Raw genomic sequence first — 17,487 nt, 5'->3', positions numbered from 1 at the left:
GCCTATGCTAGTCACATTCACCAATCAGGATCTCAGGCAAAAAGTGTGGTGATGTCTTTTTGGTTAAGATGCCCAGGGCAAATGAGGAGAAAATGTTCATTGATTTCAGAATGGATGTTACATCTTGTGCACAAGGTGTCTCGCTACATGTATTTTATGTAGAAGTTTGACGTGTCATCAGGGCTTGTTGCAGGGGAATTCTTTACCGTCTTAGTTGTGTTGCAAGTGTACGTTAAAGTGAAAGATGGGTCAACAATCGCAGTTTGATGTGTCTTTATGTAAGTTTTCTTGACTTTTTTTGTTCAGGATCGTGGATGGGTTGGTAAAATTCTGTTGAAGGAGAGTGTACCAAGAAAGGTAAGTAGTGAGGGGAAATATATGGATGTTGATCATGTTGTAGTAAGTTATCAGTAATTTTATTTATTGATTGTATTTCAAGGATGTTGTCGTTGTGATATGTGCACTGAATGGGATGTTTTGGTGTATATATGTTATGAGCCCTCCCTGTTCTGGTTTCCAATGATATATGATCTCATTTTCATATTTCATATACTGCAATAGCATTCTTTAGATAAAGCTGTATAACTGTAAAACTTGTCTTCTGCTTCACAGGGTCAGAAGCTTTTGCCAAATGGCGAGGTAGTGGAGAGTGAAGAACGCTCGGGCAGTGATACAGATTCCCAGTCTACTCCAAACCAGAGCCCAGCTCACAGACCTGGTGAGTCACTCAGTCACTTTTCTCTCCATCCATTTTTCGTTTTTTCCTATTCTATTGGCCCTCTCACCCAATTAGTATCCCCTGCAACTCACCCAGTCCCCATCATCAATCCCTTCCCCCACTTCAGTTCAGTTCCCAGTCCCCAACACTCTCCCCACTTGATTCCTATCCCCTTTCTCTCACCCATTCAATCCTCATCCCCCACCAACCCACCCTGCCCCTATCCTCCCCTTCCAACCTCACCCAATGCCCATTCCCACCCACCCATTCCTTGAATAATGGAACTTTCTCACCCAGAACCACACCCTTACCCAGACTCCTTATCCCACCCCAACCCAACCCAGTCCCACTCCTGCCAACCAATCCCCATCCCTCTCTTCTTCATATCCTCGTAGTACCCAAATCCATATCCCCCATTCTCTATACCAGTCCTTCTCCCAATACCCATCCTTGTTTCCCTCCATCCCTCAAACCCTCCCACTTCCTCACTCTATTCCTGTCATTGACCTGCTTCCTCAGTGCCTTTTTCCCAACCCCATTTACTCCCACCCATTCTCCATCATCAGTCCCCATTCCCTGTCCTTTCTTGCCACCACCCAGTTTCCATTCCCAGCATCATCCCTTCCCCGAGTCCCCCTCCTCCAACCTGTCCTTATCTTTCTAACTACGCCCCCACTCCCCCTCCCCTTTGTTCTAATTTGATAAGGCAAAGTAAGATCAGTCTTGACACAGGGTTTATAAAGATTCTGGCCTTTTCAACACCCTTAGAATCAATGAATATTAAGGTTTTTTCTTTATGACAGCTGCCAAGCCTCCGCAACGTCTCTCATCAGTCCTCAAGCCAAGTGGGTCATCCTTTGGCCTTCATTCCCCAGACAATCTGCCTCTCACCCTGCAGAATCGTGAAGATGACATCAAGGCACTTATCAAGCAGCTAGAAGATAATTCTGGTCTGCCCTACACTTTTGCAGAAGGGACACTTTATCTAGACCCAGATATCATCGACCTTACCATGATTCCACCACCCATCACACCAGATGAGGTGAGTCAGTCCCATAACTGTCTCTAAACTTCAAGGACGTAATGCATAATATTGGTAAGAATGATGATGTTTAGATCAGTGTTTGAAAATTATTACCTTATGAAATTATACAGTTAACTTTTTTGAGCTGTATTAGTAATGTTACTAAAGTTTTTACTTACAAATAGGATAAAAACATTGAGGTTTGATTTCAGTGTTAAGATTATCACACCACTATTTCTGTGTATATTACTTAAGAAATACGTCTTATAATGTAATACCGGAGCAAAGAGGGAAAAGTACTACTGTAGGTGTAATTAAACTTCAGGAGGTAGCTTTGTATCATATTTGAGACAATTTAAATGGAGAACTTAAAGATGTGAATGAGATAGAAGATATTTTTTAGATCAGGATTGTTCGTAGAATATAAGAAGTATAAGATTTACTTCAGGAGCAAGAGGCATTTAATGATGTTGAAGACTTATGATAATTAGCATGTAAATCAACAAAAAAGCAACTTATGTTAATCCCTTTATTCTTCACTAAGGTTTCTTTATCAACCCTATGACTCTCATTATTCTAATTGTTTAAACCTATCACACCTAGATGTTGTAACTGCTTGTTTAGAGTTAACATAATTACGATCAAACATCCTCTCATATACTTCATCCATAATTAATGTTTCCACAGTTTCTTCTGCACAATCAATTTTATCATAAGGCTCATCACACATCACACTCATAATTTCATTCCACACAAAAGACCCACTTTTGTATTAATTCTGCTAACAACATTACAGTTAGATCCTTCATTGTATTATCTTAAAATTTTCTTATTTATATGGTATAGCTTTATTACAAAACAGCCTCCCAGTTCTGTTCTGTACTTTCTCAAGCTAAGTCAGATATGCTGAAGGACACTGACTTCACAATAAGTACTTCATAATTTATTTACTCCTCATCCACCAAACCTTTCCATACAGTTCCCTTATTTCAAGGCCTCAACGAACATTGTACTTCCTTGCCCCTTCCCGGACATTTCTGATGTTTTTTATTTACTTACAGTACTCCACCATTTATCACCTCAGTATAACATAGTCAGTATTAGTCGACCCCTATATAACCAGTGTTTAAACAAAGCGTTTTTGACTTATCTATTTCATTGAGCAATCCCCTTTTTACACTAAGCACACTGTTTTCATATTATGAGTTGGGTTCATACTTATGTAAAGTAGAAATATCCACTCCTGCCTGCTTTTAATTGTTTACTGCTGTACCTCCAGAATCACAGTCATGAGTACTTTGAAGAGGGTTGTGTACTTTTCATTACTTTTATCTATTTTGTTGGCATTAATGATATACTCTTTACATTGATACATGTATTTATGGCATTTTCTACATTCTTCACACAATAGTGATGCATTTATATAAGGCCACAGAGAAAATGCAAACTTCACGCTGCTTGCTATAGAATATGCTTGCAAATGCGATCTTCATATTTGAAGGGTTAATGCATCTAGGACTTAACCCCCATTTTCCACCCAGTGCCTTTCACTTCAGCCCCCATAATTCCATCCCCTGCCAAGTAAACTTACACTCAAACCATCCTATTTCACTGTGTGGTAACTAAGACACTACAGTACCTCCAAATTTTGCCCATGTAAACTCCCAGTTGAACCATCATGTCTCACCCCCTGTTGATCCTCTAAATTATTTGGATCTTATCTCAAATGATGGTTTCCATAAGTTCACAGACTACAGAGCTCAGGTGAATTGTATTGCAGTTTCCAGTCAGTTACCTGTTACTTCATAGAATATAGATATTACAGCAGCAGACTTCTAGCCTTGAGGAACTTTCCCTGTATTAAGTTACTTAATGAGCAGAGCAGTTGAAGGCTTAGCCATCTCTTTTTTATCTTCATTGTTTTTAGATTGCACTTACCTGCTTTTGTTCCATTTATTAATGACAGTATGTGTTCATTGTTATGTCAGTACTGTGTTGCAAACAGTTTTTAAAAGTAGTAGTGAACCAAGTTAGACATGATGATATATAGAAATATGTAAGGGCCATTTAGAAGTATGGAAGGACCTTTAATAGGTTATAGATTTGTGCAAGAAAGGAATGCAGAGGATAACTTTAAAGCAATGTAAGGGTAAGAAAACCAAGATTGAGGTGTAAAAACAAGAGTCTGGAAATACTTGTACTAGACTGGCATCAGTACAGGAAGTTATGGAGTTGAACAACAGTATGGATATTTGAACAGGATTCCACCTGGCCCTCGATGCTAAGCAGTGTAAGACATTATATTGCTTATACATTAACTGTTTTTTGTAGCATCATGAGTAGCCTATTAACTCCTTTTTTTTTTAGCATTATGAGTTGCCTATGAACATACATTACTTTATTCTTTCTTCAGGACGGTGCCAAAGTGTTCCCACCTCAGGTGAGCACACCTCCAACACCCTTTGCAGACAGGGAGACTCTTGAAAAGGAGCTAAAGGCCCTGGAGCAAGATCTCGGTGATCTGAGATCTCTTACCAACACCGGCTGGCTGGAGCAGGATACATTAGCCAGTTACTCTGAGTCCACCACCACTGGTCAGTGTTAAGATGTTGTCAGGACATTTAGATGTGTTGAGGTATTGAGCAGTAGGTCATTTCTAATGATAGATAATGTGTGTGATGTCTCTAAAAGTTGCTGGGTATTAAATCACATGGAAGGATGTTATTTACATTTGCACATACTTGAGCCTGTTGCATTCTCTCCATTGAAAGAGAAATTCACAGTAATCCTTAAATTTTGATTTTGTGTTGTGAAATACATCACATGTTGGAAATTAGACAAGTTGCAGTCCTTCAAATGAGTTGAATTTGGCAGTTTCTGTCACAAAAATTGTGTTGCCTTTTCTCATATTCATTGCATGGGGACTTGCAAAATCTTTCCCAAATACTGTAGGTATCAGTGACCTAATGTGTTAAGTATCCAAGACTCATATACTGATGACTCAACACTGCAGTCCTCCACATCCTTCCATTCTGCTCCTTTCCTGTCACTTGAAGGCTCCTTCTCCTGTCACTTGATATGCAATTCGTCTTGACAAAGGATCCTTAGTGAATTCAGACTTGGATGCAATATCTTAATGGCGTAGACGAAATCTGGCAAAGTTTAATACCTTCAGACAGCTTCTACCCATCTCTCTATTGAAGATTTCTCTCACCTATGATGGTGCTGATTCCATCTCATTTCCATCTCTTGACTCATTGAACATACTTAGTATTATTGTAACATCATGAGTAACCTCACATTATGGAAATAGCTGAGTCTTCCTCAAAGAAACTAGGAGTCCTGTTTAGATGTGAAAATTTCTTTTCTGCCAAACAGTTGCTCCATTTATACATAGGAATGACCCATTGTGGTATGGAAAACTGCCCTTACATCTGGGGTGGCTCCAGCTCTGCATCCTCACTTGACAGCTGAGTTGAAACTCATAAACTCTCTCAGGCTAACTTCAAAACTTGACCTCTTCCCTTACACTGCAACGTTAGCTCACTTTTGCTCTTCTATAGGTATTACTTTGGTTTATTCCCCTGAGAGCTGGCTAGACCATGCAGTACTCAGCAAGCTGCTGTGTGGCCATTGGCAACTTAGGAATGGATAGTTTTGATGATCTGACACATTTTTAAGAGGTTTTTCACTTTTTCCAGACTTCATAAGTATTTTCCCTTGTCTCCTCTTTTTCCTTTTCAGTAATGTGTATATTTTAATTAAGGCTCATCCTTGATGTGGGCTTTTGTCCGTGACTGAGCCTAGAGTGAAAGAAAAATATATTTGAGCTGGAAAGATGGTTAGTGGGCATATTTGGATTACATACTAATTGATAGGTGTATAAAAGACTTTTGGATATGAGGGTACTGTGAAGGGCAGCTGATGGAATGTCTGATCGTTATCCTTGTGGAGGCAAGGATGAAGATTTGTAGAGTTTGTCGGAAAAGAGGAAACTATAACTATATCGGTGTTAAGAGAGTCGTGCGAGTATGTAAACTTGGAAAAGAGACTTTTGTAAAGAAATACCAGGTGAGATTGAGTGAAAAATGGCAAAAGGTGAGAGTAAATAAAGCTAGGGGTTTGGATAAGGAATGGGAGGTATTTGGGAAAGCAATGTGCAAAATGCATGTGGCATGCATAAAGTGGGAGTTTAGGAGATTAGAAAGGGTATAAGAGTGGTGGGGTGAAAGGTGAAGTAACTAGTAAAAGAGAAAAGAGAGGTATACGGATGGTACTTAGGGAAGGAGTGCATGTGATTGGGAGATGTATAAGAGAGGTCAAGAGGAAAGTGCAGGGGTGGAAAAAGAGGGCAAAATGGGATTTGGGGTGATTGAGTATCAGTAAACTGCAGGGAGAATATGATATGTTGGAAGGAGGTTAATAATGTACAAAAAACAAGAAAACAATTGGAAACATTGATGAAGGGGGCAAATGGAGAAGTGGATCAGGTAGTGATGAATTGAAGAAGAGATGGAGTGAGTATTTTGAATGACTGTTTGAACATATATGATGATAGGGTGGCAGATATAGAATGTTTGGGTCTGGGTGGTATGTGAAGTGAGAGTCATGGAAAGTTATTTGGTGAAGAGAGAAAAGGTAGTAAAAGTTTTATGTAAGATCAAATGTGGCAAGGCAGTTGGAGTAGATGGTGTTGCAGTTGAATTTCTTAAGAATGGGAGTGACTGTGTTGTTAAATGGTTGGCTAGGATTTTCAGTGTGTGTATGGATCATGATGAGGTTCTTGAGGATTGATGGAATGCATGTATAGGTGCCATTGTATAAAGGCAAGGGGATAAAGGTGAGTATCCAGATTACGGAGGTATAAATTTGTTAAGTGTACCTGATAATTTGTGTGGGAGTGTAGTGACTGAGCATCAGTTTGGGGAGGAAAATTATGATTTCAGATGTGGTAGAGGATGTGTGAGACATGTGATTGCTTTGAAGAATGTGTGTGATAAATACTTAGAGAAACAGATGGATATGTATGTGTCATTTGTGGATCTGGAGAGAGCATATTTTAGGGTTGATAGAGATGTCTTGTGGAAGGTCTTTAGGATATATGATGTAGAAGGAATGCTGCTAGAAGCAGTGAGAAGTTTTTATCAAGGGTGTAATGCATATGTACAAGTAGGAAAAGAGGAGAGTGAGTGGTTCCAAGTGAAGGTTGATCTGCAACATGGGTGTGTAATGTCAACATGGCTTTTTGATTTGTTTATGGATAGGGTGGTGAGGGAGGTAAATGCGAGTGTCATGGAGAGAGAGGCGAGTATGCAGTCTATAGGAGATGAGGGGGGTCTGGGAAATGAGTCAGTTATTGTTTGTTGATGATACAGCTATGGTGATATTTATGTGAATAAAGCAACGTGATAAGATTTAGCAGGATTGGGTAAAGGTTAGTATGGGTGTGAATTTGAATGGTGAAAAATCAGAGGAAGTAAATAAACTAAAAGAAATATATATGAATGAATATCAATCGTTTATTTGCAGATTAGTCATAGATCAATCATAACTTACAATTTTTTTAATATTGATTTGATGATACATGAACTGTAACTTACAGTCAGTAACTTATTTTTAGGCTTATCATAAACTCATCCTTGCTTATAACTGATGAATTTGTAAGGTGGTGATCAGACATGAACCATTACTGATAATCTTTGGTTTATTATTAGGACAACTATGTAATTTTTAGGTGATGATTAATTCACAGGGTGATTGACAATTCTTTCCATTGATATAGATTAATGTAATTAATAGGTTGTTGACCTAGCAGCTGTTTATTTTTGATGATTTGTGATATAACTGTGTTGGTCAGAGCAGCAAGATGATTGGATAAAGTGGAAAACTGAAACATTTTTATGATTGGAGCTGAACACGGGAGATTTGGTATAGAGGTAGGTAAGAAGAGGGGAGATAACACCAAATGGTAAGGGTAGTAGGCTGTCCAGATCCAGGTAGCAGTACCATAGTTATCCATTGCATGTATCTTTGTTTGAGACCTGAGCAAGTCCCAGCCAGACGTAAGCATGGTCAAGCATAGATTATCACAGAGCTGGTGACAGAGGATCCAGGAAGCAGAATGTTGGTTATTCCTTGTATGTTTTCACTGCTAAGGTGGCAGTGGCATGATAAGATGGATGCAAGACTAGTTGAGCATACCAAGAAGGTTACTAATGTGGTGACAGAGGATTCAGATGGTGAAGAGTTGGTTATCCCTCATGTTTTTGCTGCTTAGAAGTTGGCTAGAGTGGCTCAATATGAGATTGGGCAAGCATAGAGGAAGGATCCAGGTTGTAGTGTTAAGTATTCCTTGTACTTTTCAGTGCTTAAGTTATCAACAAAGCTGCATATGAGTGGTTGAGCATAGAGGAAGATTAACAAGGAAGTGATGGAAGATCCAGGGAGCAAAGCATTAATTATTCCTTCCATATTTTCACTGCTAAGGAAACATCAGCAGGACATGTTGATGTAATATTGGCAGGGCATACAGGAAGGTTACAAAGGTGATGACAGAGGATCCAGATAGCAGAACACTAGTTATCCCTCATGTGTTTTCACTGTAGTGGGGAAGCTGGCAGGACAGGCTAACTCCACGTTTGGGCAAGCTTCAGGGAAGGTTACATAGGTGGTGTCAGGAGGATCCAGGTTCTAGTATTCAATGTTCTTCTCACTGCTTGTTATAGCAACACAGGCTGTACATGAGTGGATTGTCATCTAAGAATGTTACCAGGGTGGTGACAGAGGACTCAGGCAGTGCTAGCATGTCCTTATTGTTTTGAAATGTGAGCAGAAGTGAAGTAATGAGGGTTATAGCACTCATCCTGAGGGTCACTATTGCTTCCTGCTGCATAACATTCCTTCATTTATTCCAAAGCTGATTTGTGTGTATAGAAACATGTTCTACTCCTTTAGGTGGTAACATGTGAGAGGAGACTAGTATGTTTCTTCTAGGGACATCAGTGTTGTGTGGACTTGATTTTTTCTCCCAAAAACATATGTGTGGTTGTGGAGATGGGTGTACGTTTCAAGGCTGGCTCCGAGGAGATTTAATCTTTGGATGGCACAAGGATTTACAAGGAGATTAGTGTATTTTATGGAAAAGGGTGCATGTTGAGATGGTATGAGTTTTCCAGAGGTCTGATTGAAGCATCATGAACTTAGGACTGACAAGTGGGTTTTGTAATACTGTATTGTCTTTAGGGTACAGTCAAGAGTATGTGACAAATTTAGTACCTAAGCCATGACATTGTGTATGAAGCCTGTGTTATTATCTCTTGGGACAGTCTCATTGTTACATTAACAGCAATCTTAGCATAGTTATATGATCTTCAAGACAGCCCAGAGTAAGTCAATAAAGCCTCTAATTTGTACTTGAATTGCCCATGTTTTGGTCAGTTCTTGGGCAGATAGTTTGTTTCAGGACAAATTGTTATAAGGCAATTTGTAAATTTTTTGATTTATAGTATTTCTGTTACTCATTAAATCATACTAGTTTGTAGTGCCAGGAAAACAGACAAAACATTGATCCTCATAGCTTATTTAAAAGTTGATAATTTCTGTCTTACCATTGGCCCACAGGAACAAGTGATACTGAGGACAGTATGTCATTGAGCAGCCTCAACACAAGTATCATTTCCAATGACTCCATGTTCTCCCCACTTGGTGGACCAGTGGTTAGTAAAGGACCCAGTAGTAATGGGGGAGCTAGGGGCCCAAGCTTTACCTTAGCAGCCCTACGTCAACTTGGGATTCACCTTGAAGAAGGTGAAGATATTGACTCTTTCATTGCAAATCTGACCATTCCGCCACCACCTGAAGGATCTGTGGTAAGTCACTTTTGTGTGTGTGTAAGTGTGAGATAATACCATGCACTGAACTCAATATAGTCTAGTTATTTTACCACTAGGGATTTCCTAAGATACATAATTACAAAGCTCATGGCATGTTACCAGGACCTTCAGACATGTGCTGAGAACCGCAAGATGGGAAATGAGTATGATATCTCAGCATTTATCATTCCTCCCCCACCAACATCAGATGACAAGGATAACAGGTCATCAGACATTATACGTAGACTTTATGAAGCCAAAGAAGGAATTAGTAAGGTGAGTGGTCATGAAGGTTAGTTAATGTTCTATTTTCAGTGGTCTTTCTATCACTGGTTTACATGTGTCATGTCTACTATAATGATAAGCACTTGGTTTCAGTAATGGTCACTCTTAAACATAAAAGAACACAGCTACTGCAGCGGAAGGAGTTTCATTAACAGTGACGAACCCAGATTCTTTGACGCTTTAACAACAGTGGCCATCAGTTACTGCATGGTCCACATGATTGTGGGAGGAAGTTAGGGCCCTGGCTTATATGTCCCTTGTTAAATAATGGCAGTTTATTGTTAGTCATAGGGGCACTCATTTTATTGATCTTGATTTGGGAGATGTTAATTTCTCAGCATATTGGTAATCCATTGTCAATGTTGGAGGAAAGCCTATATGAATGAGTTAGCAAAAGCTTACAATAAGGCAGGTGCGTACAGCAACAAATGTGTCTCTATATTTCTGATGCCTGTTCCATTTGGGAACTCCTTCAATGGGTTATCCAAAGCAAAAGAGTCTCCATAACAGTTGAACTCGAGTGCAGCTTCTTAGCATTTAATACCTCACTTTTAACAGGACACTGGCAGAGGGTGTTTTCAAAGGCTCCTACCTAATGCTCCTCCCTGATGCTCCGAGCTGATGTTCCTACCTCCTACTTAATATTTCTACCTAATGCTCCTGTCAAATGTTCCTACCTACTGCTTCTGTTAATTGCCTCAGTCATTTTGCCATAAGACAGAACTAACTCATGGCCCTCACCGCTGGAAAACCTAGAGTTACAAATGATAAGTTGTGTGAGTTAAGTGTTGTCATGTCATGTGTGAACAGAATGCCAGCAACTTGACAACCACTGAAGTGTTGGATCACTGCACAGCCATCATTGACCCTGGTTATTGGTAGTATAACTTTCTGGTCGGTGGATGCATACCAACTGCTACCTACTTTTAACTTCTTTTGAAAATTCATCTTCATAAATTTCACAGTATTCATTTACCCTGCAGACACCATGGATTGTGCTTCTGATGTCTGCTGACATCCTCTCAACTGAAGCCATCTAAAGGAGTAGATCACATTTTTGTACACTCATACTCACACATCAGCTTTGGAATTACTGAATGATTCTTATTCAGTAGAAAGCAGTCATCCTCAAGATTAGTGTTGTAACTGTCATTATGATGCTTACATTAGCACTCTGCATAGATAAGATTACTTTGGAAGGCTTGACAAACCTTTCACCTCAATCCCTCATCACCACCATTCATAGAAAGAATCATCAAATATCTGACTTACCAGTGAAATGGTAACAGCTGCTTAATCAGAGTCTAAGTTACACGATGATAGTGTAATAAATTGATGATAAGTTGTTCCAGGTATGGTCCATACACAAGAACTACATTGCAGACATTTTTCTGAATTTTTATCCCATTTACAACATGGGTTTATTATTTATTCATTTATAATTACTCTGTACCTCCTTACACTTCCATGAAATGTATTCCATGAATTTTATGGTTTTAATTGCATTTGTACAATAATATTTACAGGTTTTCACATATATCAGTTTGCTGCTTTTGGTGTTTTAGTTCGTGCTTTTCAAAGGACTTGAAGTAATCATTAGTCTGCTTTTGAAAAACCATTGTATATAAGAGATTTGTGATTATCATGTCTTATTTGAATCTCAGTAAAATATCACCATACCTGTTTATTTGAATCTCTATAAAATATCACCATTGCTGTTGTTTTTGCTGTATAGCTACATGAATGAACTTAAATGGCTTATGTTTCAGATGGTGTGTGAAGAAGGCAGTGATGTTGATGGAGGAGGAGAGAAAGATCATGAGATTGCTGAGGTGAGGGTCAGCTCCGAGACAGTGACCAAGCGTGCCACTTTAGCAGGGAAGGTGGCATCCCTGCAGAGGCGCTTTGAGGTCCCTCCCAGGACACCTTATGCTAGTCCACCTAACTCTAGTGCCTCTATAGACAATCGACAGTTATTGTTAAAACTTAGCAAAGAGAATTCACATTCCCCAAGTGACTCCTCGGGTTATGATAGTCTCAGATCAAATAATTCTAATGTAGGTCATGAACTGGATACCAAGCTGGCACAGGCTTTGGAGGAAAATGACAAGATGTTCAAAAGTTTTGACACTCTTAAAAGAAAGCAACTATTGAGTGCCAAAAATACTAGTGGAGATAGGGAAAGTGCGAATGAAAGCAGTGACTCAAAGCAGCCATCAGTAATGTCCAGAGTGCGAACGTTAAACTCTGGAACGACCTGGAGTACCTCCTCTCTGCAGCGACCATCAACACTTCAGCGCCAAATGACAGTGCCAACTAGTAAGGCAGAGGTGAAGGATGAAGACTCTCCACCCCCTCCTCCTCCACGCACTCCTGTCACTCGAACAGCCACTTTAACGAACCCAAAGAAATCCATATCCACTTCTTCCTCAAAAATTCAAAGAAGTATCTCTATGAGCACAGGTAACCTTGTAAAATCTGCCTCTCAAGATGATATGATGAATCACTCTAGTTTCAACACGATCTTAAAATCCCCAACCAAAAACTCTAAATCCTCAGCTTCTAGTGAAGACATTAGCCAAGCTAAAGCCTCCCCTGTGTCCCCCTCTAAACAAAGTGTAGCTTCTAGTAATGACTCGCTGACATCCTCCTCCAGTATGGTAACTGTCAAATCAGCCTCACTTAAGAGTCTAGATCATGATGAGGATCCTCCAGAACTGCCTCCAAGGAATGGCACCAAGGCTGCCACGAAACCACCACTACCACGTAGCTCATCACAGGTGAGTTCTAACCATGCCATGTTATTACCAGACTGATATACGCAATTCAGAATTACGTTGCAAATCATAGTGCTTACATTATTCTTTAGTGTTTCTGACTTAATCTTTTATAATCATTATTTAACCCCAAGGCTCCTCTCCCCAGGGATTCCTGCAGTTTCAAGCCTTTTCTACAACCTGTAGCAGGGAAAGGCAGAATTCAATTTTTTTTTTTTCTTTTTTTTCATACATATTCGCCATTTTCCACATAAGGTAGTGTTAAGAACAGAGGACTGAGCCTTAAAGGGAATATCCTCACTTGGCCCCCTTCTCTGTTCCTTCTTTTGGAAAAATTAAAACGGGAGAGGAGGACTTCAGGCCCCCCCACTCCCTCTCCTTTTAGTTGCTTTCTACAACACGCAAGGAATACACAGGAGGTAACTGAAAGGGGGGAACCAGGGGGCTGGAAATTTTTCCATATATGCATATATTTTACTTGCCTCAGAAGTGGTCTCTATGAAAAGGTCCTGGTGTTGCCAAGGACTTTTTTAAAGGCTTCTGCAGCCCAAGGCTGCATTACTTCAAGCAGCAGGGAAATGTAGACTCCTTTGAAGTGAAAGGTTTTGACAAGACTGTACTTCCACTGATATTGCCTCACCAAAGGCGACCACATGCAGTCCAGGGTCCCTTCTATCCTTATGACACTTCTGCTGCTCTCAGGAAGCTGGCCACATCCATTGATTGTGATCAGAGGTCATAAAGTGGTGTAATTTTTGTGCATGTGTAAAGAGTGCAGGGCAGGGTACTTTTGTTAGGTACTATACTCATGGTAGTTGCATTGTAGGCATAAAGGGTCTTAGGATATGTTGAAACGTTGGTTGTAGTGATGGTTGATGTCGTAGTGTGGTTTCTGATTGGTATATGTCTGAAGTGTTAGGGTTTTAGCCTGATTTGGGAGATTAGTTTTTTAGTGGTTGTCTTGGTTATTCATTGTGCATGTTTTATTATTATGTTTCTTAAGGTTGGGGGATCTGTGTTTAGAGATTATTGAAGTTTGTGTGGTTTGCAGCTTCTCATATTTGCTTTTGAGAGGGTGGGAGAGTAGGCAGGAGAAGCATAGTTTTAAAATGGAGTGGATGAATTGTTTGTATAGGATGCTATGGTACTCTTTTTTTTTCTTGTCCAAATCGGGTGCCAGGCATTTAATTTGCGTGTTGATGTTATTGATGTCGGGAGTGAATGTTGTACGTGTCCTATTTGATATTTTTTTTTCTTGCATATTTGACATTTCATGTGTTAGTGAGGTAGGGTAAGGAACAGATGAGGGAAAAAAAACCTTACTTGGGAAGAATGGCACATTGACACACACACACACACATATATATATATATATAACATACATATATACCTATGATGATACCTTGTCCACAGGAGACAGCATCATTACCCCTGCTTCAGCGAGGTAGTGCCAGGAAAAGACAAAAGAAAAAAAAAAAGGCCACATTTGTTTATGTACATATATGTGTATACATATTTTTTTCTATTCGCAAGCTGCACACCAGTAAAGTCTCAGTGAGGTTTGTGTAAACAAGTGCAGAATTAAAACTATGCTCACATCATCCATTTTTCCTGGGTTGTCTATGAATTGACATATGTGGATCCACCAATAGTAACTTCCTAGATCATACAGGAAACCTACCAGACTATTGCTGCTGATACTTCAACTGCACATAGGATTTGTGGATATAAATGAAATGTAGGTAACCAGCCAGGTTGAGCTTTGCAGCCTTAAAAAATTTCACATATCCATCATTTAGAACTAAATCATTTATGAATACAATTTCAAAATACATTTAGGCATGGTCATTTAAGTGCACTATAGATTTGCCCCCCCCTGGCAGTGGCTTATGCACCAAGAAACGGTACTGGAATTTGTTTGAGACTATTACCATAGCCATTCCCTTAAAGGAGTTCCAGGGCACCAGAATATTTATAATTTATTTCATACATTCGCAGTTTCCTGCACAAGTGAGGTAGACTTTACACAGGACTTAGCCTTAGAGTTTTCACTCCTCTTCCCCACCTGACTGTTCTCCTGTAAAAATTAAAATGGGAGGGGATTCCTCCCCCTTCACATTTAGTTATCTATGGCATGCAAAGATTATGTGGAGTACTCTTTCTCCCCTCTCTCTCTCTCTCTATATATATATATGTATATATAATCATTGCCATTTCCCGCATTAGCAAGGTAGCATTGAGAACAAAGAACTAATCCTTAAAAGAATATCCTCAACTTATCCATTTCTCTGTAAAAACTGGAGGGGAAGACAACACCCCCCCCCCCCCCCCCCCCAAAGCTTTGTCACCTTTTAGTTGCCTCCTACGACATGTAGGAAGTATTCTTTCTCCCCATCCCCCAAATTATACTACTCCAAAGAAATTCTACCATAATGCCTTATATATATATATATATATATATATATATATATATATATATTCCAATGAGCCTACAGGGAAAATGAAACACAAGTTCCCAAGTCCACTTTTGTGTAATATTCACATCATCAGGGGAGACACAAGAGAGCAATATAAGTCAGTTGATAAACATCAAAGAGACGAAGCTAGGACGCCATTTGGTAAACGTGATTGGACAATCGCATGTTTACCAAATGGCGTCCTAGCTTCGTCTCTTTGATGTATATCAACTGACTTATATTTCTCTCGTGTCTCCCCTGATGATGTGATTATTACACGAAAGTGCGCTTGGGAACTTATCGTGCTTCATTTTCCCCATGGACTCACAGGAATATCTTGATCACACGCAAAATTGTGATCCTTTCCAATATATATATATATATATATATATATATACACGAACAAAGTGCATATGAACATGCACCTTCATAGAACATACAAATGTCCAACAGCCAGGATCGAACCTGGGACCCGTGCAAAAGGGGAAAGCGCTACCACTAGGCTATGATCGCTATATTGCACAGGGGTCCCGAGTTCGATCCTGGCTGTTAGAGGTTTGTATGATAAGACAGATATATAGATATATAACAGGTATTATGGTAGTTCTTGGAGTTGTATAATTTTGATAGGGGCACATTAGGAAGTGAAACAACAACAATGCTTTATTCGGTAGGATATACACTTATATACATTGTACATATGCAAGTAGATTCAATATTTCTTGTGGGAAAGGGTTAACTGATTTAACGTTCCTCCATTCGATACAATTGTCAATTTTATATATATAAATATATTTCTTTATTATATTATTATACTTTGTTGCTGTCTCCCACGTTTGCGAGGTAGCGCAAGGAAACAGACGAAAGTAATGCCCCCCCCCCCATACACATGTATATACATACGTCCACACACGCAAATATACATACCTACACAGCTTTCCATGGTTTACCCCAGACGCATCACATGCCTTGCTTCAATCCACTGACAGCACGTCAACCCCGGTATACCACATCGCTCCAATTCACTCTATTCCTTGCCCTCCTTTCACCCTCCTGCATGTTCAGGCCCCGATCACACAAAATCTTTTTCACTCCATCTTTCCACCTCCAATTTGGTCTCCCTCTTCTCCTTGCTCCCTCCACCTCCGACACATATATCCTCTTGGTCAATATTTCCTCACTCATCCTCTCCATGTGCCCAAACCACTTCAAAACACCCTCTTCTGCTCTCTCAACCACGCTCTTTTTATTTCCACACATCTCTCTTACCCTTACGTTACTCACTCGATCAAACCACCCCACACCACACATTGTCCTCAAACATCTCATTTCCAGCACATCCATCCTCCTGCGCACAACTCTATCCATAGCCCACGCCTCGCAACCATACAACATTGTTGGAACCACTATTCCTTCAAACATACCCATTTTTGCTTTCCGAGATAATGTTCTCGACTTCCACACATTCTTCAAGGCCCCCAGGATTTTCGCCCCCTCCCCCACCCTATGATCCACTTCCGCTTCCATGGTTCCATCCGCTGCCAGATCCACTCCCAGATATCTAAAACACTTCACTTCCTCCAGTTTTTCTCCATTCAAACTCACCTCCCAATTGACTTGACCCTCAACCCTACTGTACCTAATAACCTTGCTCTTATTCACATTTACTCTTAACTTTCTTCTTCCACACACTTTTCCAAACTCAGTCACCAGCTTCTGCAGTTTCTCACATGAATCAGCCACCAGCGCTGTATCATCAGCGAACAACAACTGACTCGCTTCCCAAGCTCTCTCATCCCCAACAGACTTCATACTTGCCCCTCTTTCCAAAACTCTTGCATTTACCTCCCTAACAACCCCATCCATAAACAAATTAAACAACCATGGAGACATCACACACCCCTGCCGCAAACCTACATTCACTGAGAACCAATCACTTTCCTCTCTTCCTACACGTACACATGCCTTACATCCTCGATAAAAACTTTTCACTGCTTCTAACAACTTTCCTCCCACACCATATATTCTTAATACCTTCCACAGAGCATCTCTATCAACTCTATCATATGCCTTCTCCAGATCCATAAATGCTACATACAAATCCATTTGCTTTTCTAAGTATTTCTCACATACATTCTTCAAAGCAAACACCTGATCCACACATCCTCTACCACTTCTGAAACCACACTGCTCTTCCCCAATCTGATGCTCTGTACATGCCTTCACCCTCTCAATCAATACCCTCCCATATAATTTACCAGGAATACTCAACAAACTTATACCTCTGTAATTTGAGCACTCACTCTTATCCCCTCTGCCTTTGTACAATGGCACTATGCACGCATTCCGCCAATCC

At 40.0% G+C, this 17,487-nt stretch overlaps 1 protein-coding gene across 10 annotated transcripts in view; it reads left to right on the top strand.

Moving 5' to 3' along the window:
• LOC139765482 (uncharacterized) overlaps positions 1-17,487 on the top strand; it is an 843,718-nt gene that overhangs the window by 820,238 nt on the left and 5,993 nt on the right. For all 10 annotated transcript variants that reach the window (XM_071692900.1, XM_071692901.1, XM_071692899.1 and 7 more), the window contains 6 exons: positions 613-718; positions 1,522-1,760; positions 4,156-4,336; positions 9,363-9,610; positions 9,737-9,889; positions 11,668-12,678. In XM_071692900.1, coding sequence (XP_071549001.1) covers positions 613-718; positions 1,522-1,760; positions 4,156-4,336; positions 9,363-9,610; positions 9,737-9,889; positions 11,668-12,678 — 1,938 coding nt within the window. The remainder of the gene's footprint in view (positions 1-612; positions 719-1,521; positions 1,761-4,155; positions 4,337-9,362; positions 9,611-9,736; positions 9,890-11,667; positions 12,679-17,487) is intronic.

Source organism: Panulirus ornatus, chromosome 55 (assembly GCF_036320965.1).
Source record: "Panulirus ornatus isolate Po-2019 chromosome 55, ASM3632096v1, whole genome shotgun sequence".
Taxonomy (NCBI): Eukaryota; Metazoa; Arthropoda; class Malacostraca; order Decapoda; family Palinuridae; genus Panulirus; species Panulirus ornatus.
This window is presented reverse-complemented; position numbering and strand designations above follow the sequence as displayed.